The 23,442-nt window shown below is 38.3% G+C and overlaps 1 protein-coding gene across 1 annotated transcript in view; it reads right to left on the bottom strand.

Annotated features, from left to right (window-relative positions):
- Positions 1-23,239, bottom strand: part of PIGU (phosphatidylinositol glycan anchor biosynthesis class U) — a 92,422-nt gene extending 69,183 nt beyond the window's left edge. The window contains exons 1-4 of the mRNA XM_037496567.1: positions 22,913-23,239; positions 14,421-14,485; positions 6,742-6,801; positions 5,773-5,835 (exon numbers count right to left, since the gene is read on the bottom strand). Of these exons, the coding sequence (XP_037352464.1) occupies positions 5,773-5,835; positions 6,742-6,801; positions 14,421-14,485; positions 22,913-23,042 (318 nt within the window). The 5' untranslated portion in view covers positions 23,043-23,239. The remainder of the gene's footprint in view (positions 1-5,772; positions 5,836-6,741; positions 6,802-14,420; positions 14,486-22,912) is intronic.
- Positions 23,240-23,442: the final 203 nt, after the last annotated feature.

Here is a 23,442-nt window from a genome sequence, read left to right as displayed (position 1 = left end):
GGTCATGTATGGGAATGACAAACACTATATTCAAAATAGTGGTATTTTATAATAAATAAAGCATATATGCACAAGATGAAATATTCCAACAGTGCTAAAGGGTTATTTACAGTGATGGATAATTTTCCCTTTAAAATTTTTTAATTAACATGGGGCAAAAAACTGTGGTAGCTAGTTAGAGGGTGGGATACAGAGATGAAATTATCAGAGAGAAGCAACTATTATATGTAATGTTTTATTTTTTAAGCTGAAATAGGTTCGCTGAAATAGGTTCACAGTATTATTATACATGCATTTTGTATGTCTTAGAAATTTTTTTAGATTTATTTTATTTATTTAAGCATACAAGAGCTGGGGTGCAGGTCAGAGATGCAGGGGATGAGGGGATTCACCAGAAACAAAGTAGGGAGCAGAATAGGCAGACTGACTGAAATACACTGCTGAGGGTAACAGTTGGCAAGACAGGAGAGGTCTGCTGGGCCATGTGGGTCAGCTCCCTGGCCGGGGGATCAAGCTAAGGCTGCAGTGGCTGCTGATAGCTTCATAGTACTGAGACTTAACCCCTTGCGCCACAAGGGAGGCCCTGTTTTAGAATTTTTTTAATTTAAAATATAAAAAATGTCTTAAAGAATTATCTTTCAGTTCAAAGGAAAATAAGAGGTCAACACAAGAATACAGGTAACCCCAAATTTCTTGCAATAGCAGCTTAATCAGAAAACCTGAACAAAGTTTAAAAACCTTTTGATCATCACTGAGAGCCCAAGTTAAGTGGTACGAATTATCATCAGTAAGATTTATGCTGCCATTCACAGCTGAGGTTGTTTGATTAAAAGGACAAAATATAAACTAAGGTGCTTTTATCAGAGAGAAGGCGGATGGCTCAGCAAACAAAGCACTTAGTGAGGACAGGGGCAGCAGCGTTAGAAAGAAGCCCCCCCCCCCCCAAGCTAGGGGTTCTGAAGTGGCAAAAAAAAAGGCCACCTGGGGAGTGTGAATGCCACAAAGAAACCTGTTAAAAGGAAACAGGCAGTTCATCCAGGAGTAGCCAGAGACAGGTGGGAATGCAGGCCCATTCCCCAGGCTGGAGGGCAGCCAGCAGGACTATATAAAAAGATGGAGGCAGCTAAACAGGGATGTGTACACTACACAAAGGTGACACCACCAACAATGAAAGAAAAGTACTTCCTTATAGCTCCAATTTTCCCAAATACTTTAAAAACAGAACAATTTCATCAAAGAAGCCTCCAAGAGATGGGCAGTCAGGGCGGCAGTCTTCAAGTTCTCTGCTACCTTTCCTTTTGCCTCCCTCAGTCTCACCAGCACAGCTGCCCTGTGCCTAGCCTGGTGGGCCCAATACTGGCAGCTTCCCTAAGCATAGACAAAATCTCTTTCCAAATTCTCCATTGCATCTAGTTAGAGATAGGAAAGTGGCTAAAAATCTAAGGAAAATTAAACACACATACACACCCCAAGAAAATTTGAGAAGTACAAAAATAAATGAGGTTAAAAAGCATGGTCTAAAATCAAAAGAAAAGTATTTGTATAGATATTCAGCAACCTTGAAAATGATGAAATTTAAAGCCATCACAGGAGAGATTAAAAATGACCTAAAGGGGGGGTCTCCCTGGTGGTGCAAGGGTTAAGCACCACACTGTGAAGCAATCCACAGCCTCTGCAGCATGAGTTTGATCCCCAGCCTGGCAGGGAGCAACCCACATGGCTCAGCAGACCTCTCCTGACTCACCTGCTCTCCCCTCAGGAGTGTGTTTCAGTCAGTCTGCCTGTTTTGTTTCCTACTCTGTCTCTGGTGAATCCTCTCAACCCCCTGCATCTCTGGCCTGTGCCCCAGCTTTCGTATGCATAAATAAATAAATCTTTAAAAAAAAATGACCTAAAGGGTAACTACCTCGATGTACATTTATGATCATTAATCAGCTTATACTCTTATACACTGATGCGTGTATGCTTTTCCATACATGTTACATTTCCGTAGAAACTTCTGAATTTCAAAAGAACTCCAAAGTGGGGTTTTCCTTCTCTTTTATCCATTCCCCCATAAAGCCCTTTTCTTGTCCCTTGGAAAACCTGGTTTTGCAAGGACATAATTCCCCTACATCAAAATATAAAGAGCTTTTTCTAATCATTGAAGCTGTGTCTACACGAATTTGCGTCCCCAAAATTATGATGCTGGGCATGGGGAGTGGGAGAGAAACACTTTCCAAATTCAGGAGTCTATCCTCCAAAGTTACACATTAAAGGATACAGGTTTTTATCATTTCCTATCAAACCACTTGCAGTTTTCTAACAGGAAATCTGAGTTTCAAGGTGGAAGCACAAGCTCAGCAAAAGACAGGCTAGATTAACATTGTTTTTAATCAAGGAAGGCAGATGTAAAATGTCATGGGAATCAACATGTTACAACCAATCAGCATTCACTTTACACAGGCTAGCTGGAGATGGAGGGTGGAGATGGAGTTCCCCTCTCAGCACCATAGTTTTCTGGGATGCATTTTGGTGCAGACACTGCTTTAATAAGCAGGGATAAAAATCTCAAATTCCAACAAAACCAAAAATGTTTCCAGGCTATATGATATGGGCCCATTCTAACAAAGAGGGGAAGATCTGAAGGAAGATGTGCTGATATTCTACCCAAATCAATGGTCTGTCATCTAGAATGAATTAATTTTTGACATAGTATAAATAAAACTCTTATTCTGACCAAGAAACCTAGAAACCTAATGTTCCAATAGGACAAATTCTGATAGAAAAACAAACTATTCCAAAGTTTAATTCAGTCTTAGTGATAAAAGAATGTTTGTGCACTAAAAAACAAAGTATTAACAAAAGCCCATTTAGTTTTCTCACATTCTCTTTATATAACACAAAGGAAACAAATATGTTTCCATATAAACTGAGAAATAACAGAAGAATTAAAATTATTGGTACTCTATATTAAAAATATCTCTACTAATGACATTGAAGGCTCACTTTGTTATAAAAGTAACCAAAACCTAGTTGCTTCCCCAATAAAGTACCTCAATAATTAGAAATTTGTTTTAATTAAGATCTATGTGTGGTATTTTTAGGACAGACAGGAAAAAAATCATAATACATATGATATTGGCATCTTTAATTAACTTTCATTAAAACACATTTCATTTTTACATTTTGGTTAAAAGGATCTGACTGGCTATTTTCTTAAATGAAAGCTATCACACACACACCCTTAATTCGTATTTAATCATATCTATATCTTATAATTGTGTGTGTAATGTCTAACATATAGACATTGGTGGGTAGTCACATGGATATATTTTTTCCTCAGTGTTTTGTATTGAAAATTTTCAAACTACAGAGAAATTAGAAGAACAATAAAACAATAGACGTACCAATTATCATTTTACTACATTTCTTTTATCTCTACACATACACACACACAAAATAAGAAAAAAATTCTGTAAGAAAAAAATTCTGAATCATTTGAAAGTAAATTGCAGATATCATGACACCTCATTCCTAAATATTTTAGCATCTAACTTCAAAGAAAAAAGATTGTGGTCTACGTGCACAATCTATCTTGGAGAAAAAAAATTACAATTAATCTCAGAATTTCTCAGCTTATGAATCTCCTCCTCAATTATTTCATCTCTAAGCCCTCAAGGGAATACTGTTAAAGCATTTCACCTCAGCCCATAAAATTTTCTTTTCTTTTCTAGCTTTATTTAAATATATTGAGATATGATTTTGTGTTAGTTTAACGTATACAATGTTATGATTTAATACAGATATATACTGCAAAATGATTACCACACTAAGGTTAGCTGGAATATCATTCAATTCACATAATTTCCTTTCACCTTCGCGTGCGTTTGTATGTGTGTGTGCATGAGCTGAGAGCCTTTAAAATCTATTCTCTTAATGATTTTCAAGTATATAATACATTATTGTTAACTGTAGTCAACTGTAGTTGTATAAGAGATCCCCAGAACTTATTCATCTTACAAATAGGAATTTGTACCCTTTGACCTACATGTCCCCACTGCCCCCCCCAACCATCATTCTACAATCTGTTTCTATCAATTCAACTTTTTAAGATTCCACATATAAATGAGATCATATAGAATTTGTGTTTCTCTATCTGACTTATTCACTTGCATAATGCCCTCAAGATGCATCCATGCATCCCAAATGTTCCATTAGTTTAAAATGTACAATCCCTGGGCCTCTCTGGTGGCACAAGGGGTTAAGCACTGCACTATGATGCAATCCAGAGCCTCTGCAGCATGAGTTTGATCCCCGGCCGGCCAGGGACAAACCCACATGGCGAGGCAGACTTCTCCTGTCTCACCCACTGCTCCCCTCAGCAGTGTATTTCAGTCAGTCTGCCTGTTCTGGTTCCCCACTCTGTCTCTGGTGGATCCTCTCACCCCCTGCATCTCTAGCCTGTACCTGAGTTTTTGTATGTATAAATAATCTCTAAAAAATAAAATAAATAAAATAAAATGTGCAATCCCTGATATTAAGTGATACCAACTCTCTAAAATGTCTTTCTTAATTCTTTAGAAGAAGAGTCAAGGACTTTTTAAGACCTGATAACAGCTACCAACTCTCTACTTGGGAAAAAATAACACATATACATACAATTTTTCATACCATTTTAAGGCTTTACAGACCTACTAAGCCTATCAATGGTCCCCAAGTTAAGAACCCTCAATTTATATATTATAAAAATCTCTTTGAGGTCTAAAATTCTAGAATTTACCAGCTTACTTGTTACTGATGACCAGTGCCACAGAAAGGCAGACTGCTATTTCTATTCCTATTACTTGGTAACAGGAGAAAAATGAATCACAAACAGACACCCATGGGATGCAGCCTTCTCTCACCCCAGTCTAAATCCTCTTAGTGGCTCCCAGCCAATCAGGGAGGAGGAACACAGCCAACTTTTAAAATAATGACAGGGATAGTACACATTGCTTATCTATTAACTCTCCCAGAAACAAGGAAAATAAGAATGGTCCCACTATACAGTGCCCCTTGGTTATTATACATGAATTCAGACTAAAGTTTACATTGACACTTTTCAATCAGGAGTTCATTTTCCTTTGACAAGAGGAACTGACAAAAGGAATGGAAGATTTTTTTTTTTTATTTTTTTTATTTATAGAGGCATGTTTTATTTATTTATTTGTTTGTTTGTTTGTTTTGTTTATACATGTACTGGGTACAGTCAGAAGCGCGGGAGGGTGAGAGAATTCACCAGAGCCAGAGCGGGGAGCAGAGCAGGCAGAAGGACCGAAGTACACTGCTGAGGGGAGCAGCGGGCGGCAGGAGAGGTCTGCGCACCATGTGGGACCCTCCTCGGGTGGCCGGGGAGCAGCTGGGGATTGAACCGGCGCCACAGAGGCCGCGGGCAGCTTCGCAACCCAGCGCTCAACCGCTGCACCACCGGGGAGGCCCGGAATGGAAGATTTTTTAAAGGTATTCATTGACATGATGTAGTGCCACTCCACCTGCTCCAGAAAGTATGAATTTGTACAGGTGAGTGGATATTATGCTACATAGATTAAGGTGACATTTGTGTAATCTATTATTAAAGCTACCTTGTGGGTTTGGCTTTGGCCACTACAGAGCTGAATGAACAAGCCAAAAGCTTCACTCCCACTTAGTATTTTTCAAAGAGTTGGATCTATGACCTTTGATTCTTTGTAATAATAGAGACCAGCAAGCAACCAAATTCCACCAATTTTGTCCCACCCACTGACTACCTACCACAACTTTATTGAAGTCCTGGATTGCGAAATACAAGGCAATGGCAGTGAGTGCATCAGTTATCTGTTAGGAGAAAGAGAAAAAATAGGAAATGAACAAAACTAGTATAGGAGTCATGGAATGCTGCCAGGGCCTGAAGTTTTTGGATGGTGGTAGACTATCTGAACTCATAGTCAGGCAGAACTTCAGTACTGAACTCATAGTCAGGCAGAACCTCAGTACTGAACTCATAGTCAGGCAGAACCTCAACCCTCATTTTGACTACCCAAAGATAAGCCTTTTTGGGGAGAAGAAAACCCTGAGCATTAGGACTTTTCGAGGCTATGTCAGTTTGGTGTCTACGTCTGCTCTATAACTGCAAGTTACTTTTCTGTAAAATAGAAATAATATGCTCTGCTCTATAGGACTGTTGTATGTCTAGTGCTTAGCACATATTAAGTCCTCGATAAACAGCAACCATAAACATTATTAAGAAAGACCATCTCAGAGGTTCTCCAAGGTATTTTGTGACCCAGGGTTTTAACCATAGATTAGGCAAGTATTTCAAATTACTATGTTCTCAAAACATAGCCCTATCATTTCAGTTTTGAAGTTCTTGCCCCTGGAAGTCTTATTAGGCCTATGTCCTCTTTCATAATGATTCACAGAATCTCATGGCATAAAGTTTAGGACGTTCAGCATGCCCTCTATACTGACACCAGAGTTAAAACTATTCACAGAATCTTGGAGCTAGAAATTTCAATACTAGATAGTACAGAAACCAAATTCTAAATAGTATGAGGAACTGGAACTGGTCAGATGTCATAAACTATTTACAACTTATATTCAATGACTATAAATTGAAGATGGATTTTTGCTTTAGTCTGATAACCTCAGGCTCCTAAAACAGAATTTTTCTAAAAACAAGAAAATAAAAGACTAAAAAATTAAAAATATATACATATTGATTTTATGTGGAAGGTTACTTACCATAAATACCAATTCAGCATAGTCAATCAGGAAATGAAAGAGGTATATTATTAGTGGTGTCTGCAGGAGAAAAACAAACAAAATTTTAGTTAAATATGCCACAGCCAGTTTCTAGAGTAGGAGATGTCCTGAAGGCTACTTGTCAGCAAAAATCTTGCTTTCCTAGAATACATTTCTACCTTGGCTGACCAATGTACACATGATGGGGAGTAATTCAGTATCACTGATTATTTTGTGCCACTGGGACTATCTGCTGAATTGAGTAAAGGGAATCAACAAAATCTGACATGTGTTAACTATTTGCTTAGGAATTATTAACATACTGAAGGAATGCAGTGAAGTTTAGTTTTAAGTCACAGCCAAGGGGAATTCCACAGTGGACCAAGACTGTTAAACTAATGAAGTAAGTTGGGAAATGTTTTCCCTCCTATAGGTCTCTGAGAAGTTTTATGTGATTAGTGTTTCTTCCCCTAGGCCACCAGGGAGGCCCTCTGCATTACTTTTAATTGTTTCATTTTCCCTTCTATTAGCTTGTTGGTTACACATTTAGCTACTATATTTTAATAGATAACCTACAGATTATAATATATATATATACTTCACTGTAACTATAGTACAATATAATTATTTTTGCCACTTTCTATGCAATATAAGAATCTTTGTATTCTTTGCATTAATTCCATATAGTACTTCCTAGCCTTTTCTATTATTTGTTATATCTTTATGTTTACACATATTTTAAACCCACAAGACATTATTATTATTTTTTAAAGATTTATTTATTTATATATGCAAGAACAGGCGTGCAGGCCAGAGGTTGGGGGGTGGGGGGAGGGTGTGTGTGAGAGAGGATTCACCAGAGTGAGGGGCGGAACAGGCAGATCTACTAAAATACACTGCTGAGGGGAGCAGCAGGGGAAACAGGAGAGGTCTGCCCCCATGTGGGTTAGCTCCCTGCGAGAGATCAAACTCATGCCACAGTGGCTGGCAATAGCTTGATAGCACTGAGACTTAACACCTGCCCTACCAGGGAGGCCCTATTATTGTTGTATATATAGTCAATATTTATTTAGATGTACCCACATATTTACCTTTTCATTGTTATTCAGTCATCCCATTTTTTATGATGCTAGTTAGGATTACAATCCTGACTTTTTTTTTTTTTTTGCTTTTAAATGTAAGTCTGCAGGCAATATATTCTACATATTTTGATTTGCTTAGAAATGTCCTTATTTTGGGCCTCTCTGGTGACTCAGGCGGTTGAGCACCACACTGTGAAGCTGGCCGCAGCCTCTGCAGCACGGATTCGATTCCGGCCAGCCTGCGAGAATCCCATATGGCGCAGCAGACCTCTCCTGTCAGCGCCCGCTGCTCCCCTCAATGGTGTATTTCATCAGTCTGCCTGTTCTGTTCCCTGCTCTGTCTCTGTGAATCCTCTCACCCTCCCGCTCATCTGGTCTGTATCCCGGTTCTTGTATAAATAAATAAATCTTAAAAAAAAAAAAAAAAGGTCCTTATTTTGCTTTTATTTACAAGAGATTTTCATTCAGCATAGAATTCTATGTTGGCAGATATTTTCTTTCAGCACTGTAAAGATAACTTTCTATTGTGTTCTGTATGCCATCATTTTTTTTAAAGATTTATTTATTTATGCATACAAGAGCTGGGGTGCAGACTGGAGATGCGAGGGGGCGGGAGGGGATTCATCAGAGACCTAGTGGGAAGCAGAACAGAGAGATCCACTGAAATACACTGCTGAGGGGAGCAGCAGGTGAGTCAGGAGAGGTCTGCTGCGCCATGTGGGTCACCTCCCTGGCCGACTTGTGCTGCAGTGGCTGCGGATAGCTTCATAGTGCTGCATCTTAACCCTTTGTGCAAGCAAGGGGGACCCCATCATTATTTTTTGAAAAGTTAGTTTCAATCTTACTGTGATTTAAAGATAATTATCTCCCTTTGGCTGCTTTTAATGTTTGGATTGGGTGGTTTTATTATGACATATGCTTTTCTTTGGATTTATGCCATGTGGATTTATAGAGTTTCCTGAACTGAAATCTTTCATAAATTTTGAAACAATGTTGAGCCACTAATCTCTTCAAATATTGTTTCTGCCTCATTCTCTCTTTTCCCATTTTGGAACCCATTTGTGTATATTTTCTCTCTCTCTTTCTCTGTCTCTCTCTCTCTCTCTCTCACATCTTCCAGATCACTATCTTTAGTGACACTCTGTTTAACTTTGTGTTCTCTGCTATTAAATTTGTATATTGTATTCTTAATCTGATACTATGTTTTCCAAATCTAGAATTTTACTTTTGTATATTCCAGTTTCATGGTAAAATTATCTCATCATCTATATTCTGAACATATTAATCATTGTTCACAGTTATTCAAAAGTGCAAGGTTGATAACCCTAATACCTAGATCACCCGTGAGTCTGTTTTTAGTGCCTAATTTGGGGGAGGGGGTTCTTACTATGCTTTGTAATTTTTGACTGGATGATGAACATTGTATATGAAAAAGTGTAGAGGTTCTAGGTGAGTCTATCCCAGAAAGGATTTCTTTAAGCTTCTAGTAAGCAATTAGAATACAACTGCATCATCTTAATTCAATTAGGAATTTAGCTAATTAGAGGTTAGATTTAGTCTTTGTAAGACTAGTCTATGTAGTCTATCCCAATTCCTAACTGGAAATCGAGTCTTTTACCAGAGCCCTGCCACCTCAGCTGGCCATGCACTCAGATTTTTGTTTCCCCAGCACTATAAAACTGCCGATAGTTTTGCTTAGTTTCTTAGCCTCTTACCAGCCAATTTCTGATTCTCTCCCTTGGTCTGTGTCACTTACAAATGAGTAAAAGCATAAAAAAGAAAGCAATTCAGTCTGTCATTCTCACTTTTTGCACTTTCCTCTCTGGGAATTTGTGCCTTTGCATCCTGGCTATCTTGGTACTTTCCAACTGCCTTCAAAGACATGTTTTCTGTATTTAACTTGCTTCTCTAGTTGTTCTAGGTGGGAGGGTTGACATGCTGCTACAAGCCAGCTCACCAAAACACCAGACTCAGAAACATAGTTTATGATTTGGTTTTAGTGACCCCATGCTGGTAACACAGAAGCACCTCTTTCCAATCCCAACCACAAGTAAAAATGTGTCTTCCCGTACTGTAAAGATGATCAACAGGTTTCTTAATGAGAACAAACTAATATGGTATTATTAAAACAGGCTTTGGGGGGCCTCCCTGGTGGCACAAGGGGTTAAGTCTCAGCACTATGAAACTATCAACAGCCACTGAAGTACGAGTTTGATCCCCTGCCAAGGAGCTACCCACATGGCCCAGCTGACCTCTCCTGTCTCACCCACTGCTCCCCTCAGCATTATATTTCAGTAGATCTGCCTGTTCTGCTCCCCACTCTGTCTCTGGTAAACCCTCACATGTCCCCCACACCTCTGGCCTACACCCCAAATCTTATATGCATAAATAAATAAATCTTTTTTTAAAAAGGCTTTGGGGTCATACTTTGGTTTAAAACCAGGTTCCACCTGTGTGCCTTTGAGCATGTTGTTTTTCCCTTTGAGCCTTAGTTTACTCAGCTGTAAAGTTAAGAATAGCCACCTTTCCACAGGGTTCTTGAGAGGACTAACTGGTAGCATACAAAAGCACTTAGCATGGTGCCTAGCATACAGTAAACCTCAATTATGTAACTATCTGAGATAATTTATATATATATATATATTTAAAACGGTCATCAGCTTTGCCTTTCAAAGTTCTAAGAGAATTAAGCTTTTACAACTATCTACTAATGGATTCTATTTTGCATTTATGTTTGCCAGTAAGAAGTAATAACTTGATATTTATATTACCAATAGCTTTTCAAAGTGTTTTTTGGGTTCAGATGGTTTAGAATGGGAAAGCAGATCTCAGAAATAACAAAGTATCCCTCAAGAAGCCCTATCAACAGACAGACTTACCTTTGCCTATGAATTAGATAATAAAGTCTGTTGAAAATTAAGAAAGAACACAATGATAAGCTTTTTCTTCAAGTGTTCTTTTCATTTGGCTTGACATAATTATTACTTAGAAAAAACTATATTAAAATACAGTTAGCTCTTATGAATACCCACCCTATAAGCAAATTAACCCACATTCAGGAATGAGGAGCATTTCCCATCACCATACACAGGAAAAGCAACTATTCTTGCCCTTTAATTCACCACTCTTAAAGGTTAACAGTCCAAAAGGAGTTGTTATAAGGTATATAGCGTTAACATACTTTTGGTAGCAGGAAATTACTACCTCATGCCTTAATCTCCTCTTACACACACAACCTGCATAACCTGATAAGGAGAAAGAAAGTGTACTAGGCTCCCTTACTGTATCTAAAAATACATTTTTCCAAAGAAACAACATTTAAATGATGGTGAAGTAGCTCAACATAGCTCTTCCATTTATCCATTTATTTTTCATGAAAAGACTAGTTCATATCTTCCCACTCCTAACCTCCAACTTCCATCCAGCTGACAACCTCATTTCTTATACCTCTGAGAGGCAATTAGATGAGAACCACCTTATTTTCCTACTCCCCAGTTGACAAGCTTCCAATATCCTTCCCTCTACCTTTCTCAGTTTACTAACAATGGATGAAATTCCTTTCTTCCTACCTACAGGAAATCCTCCACCTATGAATTGGATCCATCCCTTTGTGCTTCCTCAAAAGCACTGCTCATTCAATTATCCTCTATCTCTTATATCATCAACTTCTCTATCCACAGGATTATTCCCATCAGCAATTAAATATACAGATTCCTGTATTTTCAGTCCTCCGTTTGACGTCTACAGCTACCATACCATTTCTCTATCTTTAAAGCAAAACTCCCTTCAAAGCTTATCTATCCTGTTTTTCTACTTCCTTGTCTCTTGTCTCTTTACTCCACTGAAATTACTGTTGCCAAAGTCTCCAAAGATTTCAATTTGACAAATCAATGATGACTGTTCTGCCCAAATTTTCTCAAACGTGCAGGTTTTTACTTCCTCTTGCAGCACTTTCTTCATCTGGCTTCCAAGTACCACACTCTCTTGATTTTCCTCCTTTTCAATTTCATTTGCTAACTCCCCTCCCCAACTCCGTGTTGGAGTGCTCCAGTTCTCTGTATGTTTCTTTATGTAAATGCATTCCCTAGGTGTACTGGTTATCTATTTCTGTGTGACAAATTATCCTAAAACTTAACATGTTAAAACAACACGCATTTATTATCTCACACTATAAATGAGATTCGGGAATCCATTGAGAGGATATTGAAATCTCCAACTATAATTATGAATTTGTCTATTTCTCCCAGTCTTAATGTATTTTGAAACTGCTACTAGATGCATTAACATTGGGATTGTTATGTTGTGACCTTCATTATACTGGCATATTCTTTGCTCTGGAATTTGTTTCTTTTTTACTAACTTAATGTCTGTTTCTCTCAGACATATAACTACTATGAGGCCAAGAACTGTGTCTTGTTTGGTATCCTTAGCACCTAACGGGGTAGCTGGCATTTAGTGCATATTTAACAAATATTTATTAAAGGAAATAGAAAAGGGGACAATCAGAATACATACGCATATATAGACTAGGCACTAAGAATAGAATAATGATGAAAAGGTGCCAGTACTTGTTCTGAGGAGCATGTACCAAGGTAGACAAAACAAATACAGAGGCAGGCCTCCCTGGTGGTGCAAGGGGTTAAGGCACAGCACTATGAAGCTATCCGCAGCCTCTGCAGCACAAGTTCAATACCCAGCCAGGGAGGTGAACAACATGGCACAGCAGACCTCTCCTGACTCACCTGCTGCTCCCCTCAAGAGTATATTTCTTGTCAATCTGCCTGTTCTGTTTCCCAATCTGTCTCTGGTGAATCCGCTTACCCTCCACAACTCTGGCCTGCACCCCAGTTCTTATACGCATAAATAAATAAATCTTAAAAAACAAAACAAAAAACAAGTACAGAGGCAATTTCAAGACTATGATATGAGCCATGAAAAGGACTAAGCACAAGTTGAATTGGAAGATACAGGAGGAACATCTTACCTACTCTAATATGAGGAATGGGTTCTTAGAGGATGTAAAATTTAATATCTGAATAGTAGGCCTCCCTGGTGGCGCAAGGGGTTAAGACGCCACTTAAGAAGTTACCCGCAGTCACTGCAGCATGAGTTCAATCCCTGGCCAAGGAGCTACCCACATGGTGCAGCAGACCTCTCCTGTCTCACCCACTCCTCCCCTCAGCAGTGTATTTCAGTCTATCTGCTTGTTCTGTTCCCCACTCTATCTCTGGTGAATCCATCCCCTCCCCCACCCCGCACCTCTGGCTTGTATCCCTGCTCTTGTATGCATAAATAAATAAATCTTTGAAAAAAAATCTGAATAGTAGCGCCAACTAAAAAAGAGGTAAGAATGACTCTCCATAAGGAGATAGCAGCATGAGCAAAGACACACATGTAATAGGAATATGATGTTGGAGCATAATCAGAGTATGTCAGGATTTCCTATTCTGTCCAGAAAGCACATTACCCAAGGTACGTATCACACAGAGCCCTCATGGCTACTCTTTGATTATGTCCATACACATCTGTTACCAATAATTGAATATGTGCTTATTAAGAGTTTTGTAAGTTGCTTCTAACAAGTTTCTGCTAGTAATTGTTATTGCAATTCGATTAGATGTTAACTTGTTCAGGAGCCTCATGTGCTTCCCCAAATTACAAATATCTTTGTATTATACAAGAGATCATTGTTACAGCCATAAGAACCAAGTTGAATGCTTTCAAAAAACTAAATAAAAGTACAAAAAAAAAAGAAACTGTTCTCGAAGTAGACATAAGACAACTGTAAAAATTAGGGATTAAGTTACCAAATTTGAAGACTTCTACGTTAAAGTGATATGGTCACTAACAATGGGAAGGCCCAAGAGAAAAGAAATGCAGTTAATGTGATGAGCAGGACCACAGGGCTTTGTACACCCCTGAAGTTTTTTAGAGATTATTCTGGGATCAGAGGTGAGCACTCAAAGATACTAGCAGGAGAGAGACAAAATCACTTTCACACTTCAGAACGACTGCTTGAATTACAGAATAAAGAGTAAAGAAGCAAAATGCAGAAAGATTTGTGAGGAAGCTGTTACAGTAACCCAAGCAAGAGTTGATGGTGACCTAAAAGTCATTTTACAATTCCTGAGAACTAACTTTATGTGTTAAAAGGCTTTTGTGGGCTTTCCGTCAGTGTTCAGACATTATGCTCTGAACATTATACTCTGAACATCAGTGTTCAGACGTTATGCTGATAGTGTGACTGCTATCACAATTTTCATCAAAAAGCATGTTTCAAAGAACCAATAACATGCCAATTAGCATACAACCTGTTGATGGACTAAGAACACTGTTCACAATTTATTTTCCATTAAAATGGTAACTTGCACAGGATTCTCGTGTGCTTCCCCACATTACGATCTTAATCTGGATCATTTTCATTGCAATTGTGAAACCTCCTTCTTATGTAGAGAACATCTAAAAAAAGGATTGTTTCTAAATACGGATTTTCAAAAATAGATCTTCTAAAACATTTGCACAAAACAGAGATTAGGTTTTGATATCTGGGACTATAAACTACTCTTGGTAGCCAGGAAAGAAAACAAGAACACTTACTTCATGAAATACTGCTCCAGAATATGGAGACACTCCCAAATCCAATAGTGACAGTCCTTCAACCACTGAAAAGCAAAATACCAAGTTCACTCTTAATTCAGTGAAATATGCAGATAGTTAAAAACCAGTGTTAATACTTGCAGGACCAAGAAGTGCCTCACAGTTTATCTAACCCCCTTTACTCCATTCCCAGACAAGTGATTTTAAGTCTTGATTTGAACCTTCTAGGTGATGGGGATTTTTTTCCTTACAGAGCACCCCTTTCCACTGCTGGGCAGTGCTCGTTATGAGAAAGTTTTTATGTTAAACTGTAAACACCCTTCAATTTTCTTGTAACTACCACCCACTCTAGAAAGTGTTTCATTTATGTATATTCTTCCCCATTCAAATACAAGTAAGATAGCAAATTAGACGGTGGTGAGAAATGTCCATAGTGTGAAGAAATACGCAGTCATGCTCATATGCTTTTGTGTTAGCTTTTCTACAAGGCAATATGTATTTTTTTTAAGTGCAGACCTTTTTGACCCAGAAAAGATTGTTCTTAGAGCAATTTATCCTAGAGAAATAACTGAACAAGTGCTTAATAACTATGCTTATTACAGTGTTCAATACTGAAACTTTTAAAATAACCCCAATGTCTATTAAGGGAGATTTATTTAAATGACTCATATATACATATGCACACATGTGTGGATAGATACATATATAGATAATAATATGTCATAGTTAAAAATCATTCTTTGACATAAATTAGTGGAAGAGAAAAGAAAGTTCTTCCTTAAAGAAAATTCTAAGTTATCAAATGTAAAAGGAAAGGTGGAAATAGAAAATCACCATCTGGCAGAGCCCTCAGTAATAATTGTGAATGTAATCATCATCAATGGATACAAAACTTAGTTGGTAAAAATATGATGGAACAGAATATCTGCAAGGGGAAAATAATTTTATGTGGATAAACCTAGCATTCACTACCTAAATCAAGTCAACGAAGTTAATATCACCAGCAATATGTTGACCAATTAAAATTAACATCAACTAGCTCCTGATATGATTCATTGAAATAGGGATAAAAACACTTTTGTGGTCCTCTTGCCATAAACGTGTAGCCTTGCCAGAAGAGCATAATCATGGGTAAGTATCAGGCAAATATAAACTATGACAAAATAAGGGGCAAGCAATCTTTAAAAATATTAAATTCAAGGAGATTTCTACATAACTAAATATAATGTGGAATCACGGATTGATTCCACTAAAAAGGATTAGTAGGACAATTGGTAAAATTCTAATAAGGTCTGCAGATTAGTTAGTAGTATTCTATCAATGTTAATTTTGTTTTAGGTCATTATACTATGCTTACACAGGATGTTAACACTAGAAGAAATGCAGGGTGAAGAGTAAACAGAGCTCTATCTATTATTTTGCAACTTTTTTAAAATCTAAAATATTTCAAAAGAAGGAGTTAAAATTAAATAGTACACTACACATATATTTACTGAAGGAAAAATGTCCATGAAATAGTCTTAAGTGAAAAGGAGATCATAAAATGGTCAAATTTTATTTCAAATATTTATAAGCATCTGTTCATTTAATTATTTGGAAGAGAATAAATCTGTAATCAAAGAGAAATGTCTCAAAATAAACATTAAATAAAATAAATATAAACACAAAAATGTTGGGCCTCCCTAGTGTTGCAGGGGTTAAGACACAGCCCTGTGAAGCTAACCGCAGTCACTGCAGCACAAGTTCGATTCCCGGCCAGCCAGGGAGCAACTCACATGGCTCAGCAGACCTCTCCTGACTCACCCACTGCTCCCCTCAGCAGTGTACTTGGGTCAATCCGCCAGAGTGTTCCCCACTCTGTCTCTGGTGAATTCTCTCACCCCCACTCCCACACCTCTGGCCTGTTCCCCAGCTCTTGCATGCATAAATAAATAAATCTTTAAAAAAAAAACACAAAAATGTTAACAATGGCCATCTCTGGGTAATAAGATTACAGAAGATGCTTAGTTTCTTTTATCTTCATTCTCTGAATCTTTAGCATGAGCATGTATTATTTTATAGTTATTTAAAAAATAGAAAAATTTAAGAAGTAACAAGATATAAAAAAACATAAAATGGAGTCACAAAAACCTATAATAATAAATAAGCTTATAAATGCACAAAATATCTCAGAAGTAGACATGAGAAACTGATAACAATGATTGCCTCCAGGAAACAGAATTGGGTGGTTATAGGAAAGCAATGGAGGGGTGCCTTTTAATCATACAGCCTTTTGCACCTTTGATTTTTGAACCACATGAATTACCTATTCAAAAATCAATCAATCAAACAAATAAAATCAAAGTTATAAAGGCTGTTCAAAAAAACCATGTATTTGTAATAAGTGGACCATAAATAAAACTTGAAACTTTACAGACTCACCCTAAAAGGAAACAATCAGTTACACAATTTTATCTATAAATAAAACAAAGCTGGTTGCTCAAGACAATTGTAATTGGTCCTCATACTAGCATCAGAAAGAAACTTCCCTCAAGGAGCTCCATAAAGAGGCTACTATGTAGCATAACTATTAAATCCTTTACTAATAGCTTTGCTGAAGACCCATGGAGATGATTCATCAAGACACTTCATAAGGCAACTCTCAACCTAAGTCAATGGTATCCTATCCCAGAGCAGTAAAGGTAACTCTACAGAGGACATATAAAGTGCTGCCCAAGAACATCACTCTAAACCAATTTAATCCAGAGGGAGACTCCTGGTTATACAGCTAGAGGACAGACTATTAACCTGTGAGGCAATCTGTCTAAAATGTAATTTCTCTCAGCTATGCTTTTGCTAGATATAGAAAACCAGTGAATTTGTTAATGTATTCTCTCAGACAAGTGCCTGGAATGTGGTTCTGCTATCTTGATCATCAAGTATGAGTAAATATGACTCATATTACTTAACTGATCAAAGGGATGAATCAATCTCATATAAAAAATATTTAAAAGAAAACAAACACTACTATTTACTATCACCATCTATAACAAAAACATAGTAAGAATATAAACACAATATTTTTACTTAAAAATTTAGCTTTATGATACACTTCTCACAATGTCCTTTTTAATATTATTTTGGTGCACATGATTTGAAACTCTGGCATGGTTTGAAGTCTGAGTTATAGAGTACCTGAATCCCCTAGAATAAAATAGTGAATCTATTCTTTGTATAACAGAATAAAAGAATACTTGGGGGAGTCCTCAAATCCTAATTTTATTTATATATAGATATACACACAAATATATATGTATGTATATATGTATGTATGTATAAATATCAAAGCTAAAAGTGTATAAATATCAAAGCTAAAAAACACATAGAGAGACATAACAAAGGGTCAGTCAAAATCAGAAGCAATAATAAACTAACATCTCACAGCAAAACTGAGGCAACTGGAAGAGAAGCATGTAAGGGGGAGAATGGGGGAGGGAGGGATATCCAATGGAAATGGTGGAGGATTATTGGAGGCACTGGTGGTGGGCATGGTGTGAAAATATACATTGTAGTGGTTTAAACCTATAATCACCAAAGATACAATGATGTAACTTATAAAAAACAAACAAAATAGTGGTATATCCACATGTCAATTTTCAGGAAATACAAAGAACATAGAAACATGTTAAACTGTACCATGAATACGCAATCAGGAAAATTCAAACTATGGGTGACCTAGAATTACAGGTCAAATGGTCTGGTTTCTTCAAAGGGAGAAGAAAGGAAAGGATGGATGGGACCCTAAAGATTAAGGGAGACTTATAAGGTATATAAATCCTTATTTTTTTATTTTTAAGGTAAGACAAAACTAAAGTGTCTAAGGATTTGGGTAATAAAACTGAAAAAACACATAGCTGTCATTACTGTAAAGGTCAAAATAGAGGCCTCCCTGGTGGCACAAGAGATTACGTCTCAGCACTATGAAGCTATTGGCAGCCACTGCAGCATGAGTTCAATCCCTGACCAGGGAGCTGGCCCACATGGCCAGTGGACCTCTCCTGACTCAGCCGCTGCTCCCCTCAACAGTGTGTTTCAGTCAATCTGCCTGTTCTGCTCCCTGTTCTGTCTCTGGTAAGTCCTCTCACCCCACCCACAACAGCTCTGGCCTACACCTCAGTTCTTGTATGCATAAATAAATAAATATTTTTTAAAAAAAGTCAAAATAATGGTTACTTAGGAGGGGGTAAGGGAGTTATGACCAAGATGGGGCTTATGGAATAAATGGCAAAATTTTGATTCTTGACTTGGATGATAGTCACAAAAATGTTTGCCTTATAATAATTCACAGTGCAATAAATTGTTGTGTGACTTATTCTGTATTTTATTTCACAGTAAAAGTGCATTGTTTTGTTTTTTACTATAGTGATATCAGAAGTATTCCTCCTGACCATCACTCTTGTAGCTGCATTGGAGGTAGTTTTCTAAATAAGCACTAATACCTTGGGCTCTATCCTGAATTTAGGAAGCTAAGCCTATACTAAATCCTAATCTTTACGTCAAAGGCTGAGGAGATACCCAAATATGCAGAAAGGTTCCAATATTACTCCTGATAGATTTCTACACAAGATATTATAGAGTGAACTCTAGTGGAGGAGCCATGCCTAGAGGTTGCTGGTTATTCACACAAAAAATTGTTATCTATGTGACTTAGGGCAAATAACATAATTTCTTTGTGCTTCAATGAGCTCGTCTGTAAAATGGGGGTAGTGCTACTTTTTACATCATTGCAGAGATAAAATTAGTTTTTTTTTTTAATAGAGGCATGTTTTATTTACTTATTTATTTGTTTGTTTATATATGCACTGGGTACAGTCAGAAGCGCGGGAGGGTGAGAGAATTCACCAGAGTCAGAGCAGGGAGCAGAGCAGGCAGAAGGACCGAAGTACACTGCTGAGGGGAGCAGCGGGCAGCAGGAGAGGTCTGCGCGCCATGTGGGACCCTCCTCCAGTGGCCGGGGAGCAGCCGGGCATCAAACCGGCACCGCAGAGGCCGCGGGCAGCTTCGCAACCCAGAGCTCAACCGCTGCGCCACCGGGGAGGCCCAGAGATAAAATTAGTTTAATTATATCTATACCAAAAGTGATTAGAACAGTGCCTGGCATGTGGAAAGTATTATATCAGTATTATCATCAGTTTTATTGGACTCAGAATCACATGCTTATATGTTGTCAGCAGGAAACTGGTATAAATTTTAGTTGGACTATTAAACTGATTGATCTGTGCAAATAGACGACACAAAAACAATCTTTCCTCTTTTTCCTGGATATCTGTTATTTTCACCTGTATAGCATCAACTTACCTCTCTTCTAGCAACAACACCCTAGTTTTCCTATGGGATAACCCCTCTTCCATAGTTTGGAAAGCTGCCCCTTCTCCAAAGAAGTAGATAGATACATGATCCAGGCTGAATCAGTAATTGTTTTAAGAATTGACATATTACCTAAATAAGTTCAACATGACTAAATTTCAAGGCTTTTTATTGTCAAGTCTTTCCCCCAGACACTATCAGGATATAAATCAGATTCTGATTGTGGCTAATTTTGCCAATATATCATAAAAGTCTTCCTGAATGCAGTCAATATCAAGATGGAAAAAGAACTTCTGAGGAAATCCATGAGTCTCTAGATCCAGCTGGGCCTGAAGTAAGGATCTAACCTTGGATTATCCCCTTAAGTTGGCCAATTAGTACACTCTTTATTGTCATTTGGATAGTGTGAGTTAGGATTCTGTCATCTGCTCATGAATGGACAACGCATCAATTAAAAATCTTTCACATATTTGAAGAAACAATCACCCTCTCCCCCAAGTATACAACCTCTCATGTATTCCTATTAAAAATCAGTATACAATTATGGTGAATCAAAATCTATTTGGATCCAGGGCCCTTAACCCAAAGAATTGGTGACTCATATAAAAAACAAAATGTCATGTGAAATCAGAAGGACTCCAAGTTAAATATATGTATGTGTTTATTTATTTTAACTGCAGTAACACTGCTTTGCAACACAATATAGATTCCATCTACTTCAATATTTTAAATGCCTTGCCTTTTAGGGATTTTTGTGTTTGGTTGGTTGGTTGGTTGGTTTTTAAGGACAGGTTTATTAGGAAAAGGAAAGAGGAAAAAAGAGAGACACCTGCATAGTCACAGGCAGACCAGGAAGAGAGCTGCCTCCTTTCAGAGTTCAAAACTATCAACTGCTTTTTGAAATACTCCATCTTATTATTGTGCTTTGGTGTGGTAACAGATATTTGAAGAAGTGTGAATCTATACCACTAAATCTTATATGTTGTAAACCATTACCTCAATTAAAAAAATTAGAACACAAGAAAAAAAATCCCATCTTTAAGTATACTTTGAAGTGATACTTACAGATGTTGTGCACCCAAATGGGACAAATATTAATAGTTATCCTGACTTTGACAGATCCAGATTGGTAATTACCAAATTTCTTTTTGTAGCTCTAACATTGGCCACAAACTCCAGCCCTAATCCTCTGAATATATATAATTCAAATATTTGCAGCTGTCCTTTCTGACTCACCTATTTCAGTCAATGCCATCACTATTCTCCCTATCATTTTAAACTTAAACTCTTAGAATTAGCCATTCTGGATTCTGTTAATTGTGCTAGGAGCTGCAACACAGATTATTTCATTTTGTGGGGTACATATTATAACTGATGATTTTACAGACAGAAAAAAACTCACATTAAAGATCACAGAACTAGTAAGTGGCAGAAACAGATAGATTCAAAAACCCTTTCTGAGATTATAAACCCTATGCTCTTAATCATCACACTACATTGCCTCATCTTTGGATCCTTCACCCTGTCTGTCCTCTAAGTAACTAGATCTTATGTTTTCTTTTCTTCAATATTTAATCAACAGTAACTATGCACCTACTCTATGTCAGGTATAAAGAATTCAGGAGTAAATAAAACAATCTTAGCCTTCAAGGAGCTTATGGTACAGTGGAGTAATTAGACATAAAGTGAAAATGCTCTTTAATTGTGGTATAGGGAAAGTGCTACGAGAGCAAGAGAAACTAAAACTGCCTTGGGTCTTCCCTTATCCAGAAGAAAGCAGGAACAAAGGAGCCTCAACCAACAATTCTGTTTGTTCAACAAATAATTATATGCAAATATATGCAAAGGTATTAAGTCCAAGCTCTTACCATCACATATATGAATTACTACTATATTTATTACCATGTGTCAACTGGGAGTCCTGAGCAAGTCATTTTATTTCTCTAAATCTCAGTTCCTCATATGCAAAATGGGGGAAAATAGCACTATCTCTCACATAGAACAGGGGGATAAAATGAGGCTAGCATAGCCTCTGATATAAAGTATTTTTTAAAACCTTAGCTCTAATTATTCATAAACATCCATTCATTATGCCATGTCCGTTGCAAAATGTCTACAGGATAACATCAAAACTAGCATTTCATTTACGGATATGAAAGGGACTGCTGGTTTACGGACAGTGTTCTGTTTCTTGATCTGGGTGCTGGCTACATGAGTATAGTTTGTGACAATTCACTGAGCTCCACACTTACTATATGCGCATTGTATGTATATAGTACTTCGGTTAAAATATATATATATATTTGTATAAATCTTCAAATTCTGCTCCTAACCTAATCCCCATCCTTTTACTCTACTTGGGACACTTTACATACTTCAACATTTCTTGATTCTGTTTACCTTCTGCTACATGGAACTCCCCTTTCTCTAATATCCTTTCCAAGCGCCACATTCTTCAACAGTTAGCTCAAATTCTGCATCCTTAGAAAACTGGAAAGGGAGAGGGCAGTTTCTTCAGGGTCAGAATTCTAAAGAACTGAAAGTGTACAGGAAGTACACTTTTCATAAATGACTATAACTATTTGTCTCTCCCATTAGCCTGTGAATCCTTCAGCCCAAATTCTGTCTTCTAGTAGGAGCTAGTATAAAACAAAGTTTGATGAAGTATTTAAATAAGACGAAACACTTAAAGTCCCAGGCTGAGAAGCAGCGTCTAACCACACCCCCACACTCTCTTCATTTAGCAAGATTGGTCCCTCCATCCCGGCCCCTCTCACGCACGACCTTCTATCCCAGGGAGCACCACTTGCAACCCACGCCAAATCCCAAACCCACCAGCAAATGCCACTACACCCAAAGTGCCTTTGCTCGTCCAGACCCCTCCTCAGACCACGCCCCTTAGCTCCAGACCCAGAGTGAGACACACCCCCTCAGGTCCCCACTCCAGATGATTCGGCTCCCGGGTTCAAACTTCACCACACTGCCCGAAGCCCCCTCCTCTCAGCAGCCCCGCCCTCAGGGAAGTACCCAGGAGTGGGTCGGTTCCCGCAGAATCTCGAGCTTGTAGCCACAGATCCCGCCTCTCATTCACAGAGGCCAGGAGAGCAGCAGGGTGTCCTGGCCCCTACTTGAGCCGGTGGCCTCACCTCTTTTCCAAGAGCTGAGTGGGGACACCACCTCCACCCGCTCGGAGATGAACTCGGCCAGGCTGGAGCGGAACAACGCCGCCCGCACGGTCACGGCCACCACTAGCACCAGGGCCAAGGGAGCCGCCATGATAGCTGGGGCGGGCGCGCAGGCGGGGATCGAAAGTCGAGGCGGAAGAGCCTGGAGTTCTGCGCGCCACGGTCTGTAGTCCGCGGCTTGGCGCGGCCAGCGGCTGCAGCCGATGCTGCTGCGCTTTTGAAACTACCACTCCCAGAACACCGTGCGGCGAGAATAGGGGAACGACAAAATCCGGGCGTCGCAAACTGTCAGCTAAGGGTTGGGAGATTCCTCCTCCAATAGCTGGTTAATTGTGAAACCGCTCAGGGGTGGATTGCGGCTTAAAGCAGACCGAAGCGGAAGCAGTTATCTTGCGCTTTGCTTGTGAGCGCGTTTTAAAGAGTTGTCAGTTTCACTCGTGTGTATTTTTTTGATATTTAAATGTTTCCCTTTTAGCTTTTTAAAGACTACT

This window comes from Talpa occidentalis, unplaced genomic scaffold (assembly GCF_014898055.3).
Source record: "Talpa occidentalis isolate TD23 unplaced genomic scaffold, MPIMG_talOcc4v2.1 talOcc4.10, whole genome shotgun sequence".
Classification (NCBI taxonomy): Eukaryota; Metazoa; Chordata; class Mammalia; order Eulipotyphla; family Talpidae; genus Talpa; species Talpa occidentalis.
The sequence above is the reverse complement of the archived record's forward strand: the minus strand, read 5'-3'. Positions and strand labels throughout refer to the sequence as shown.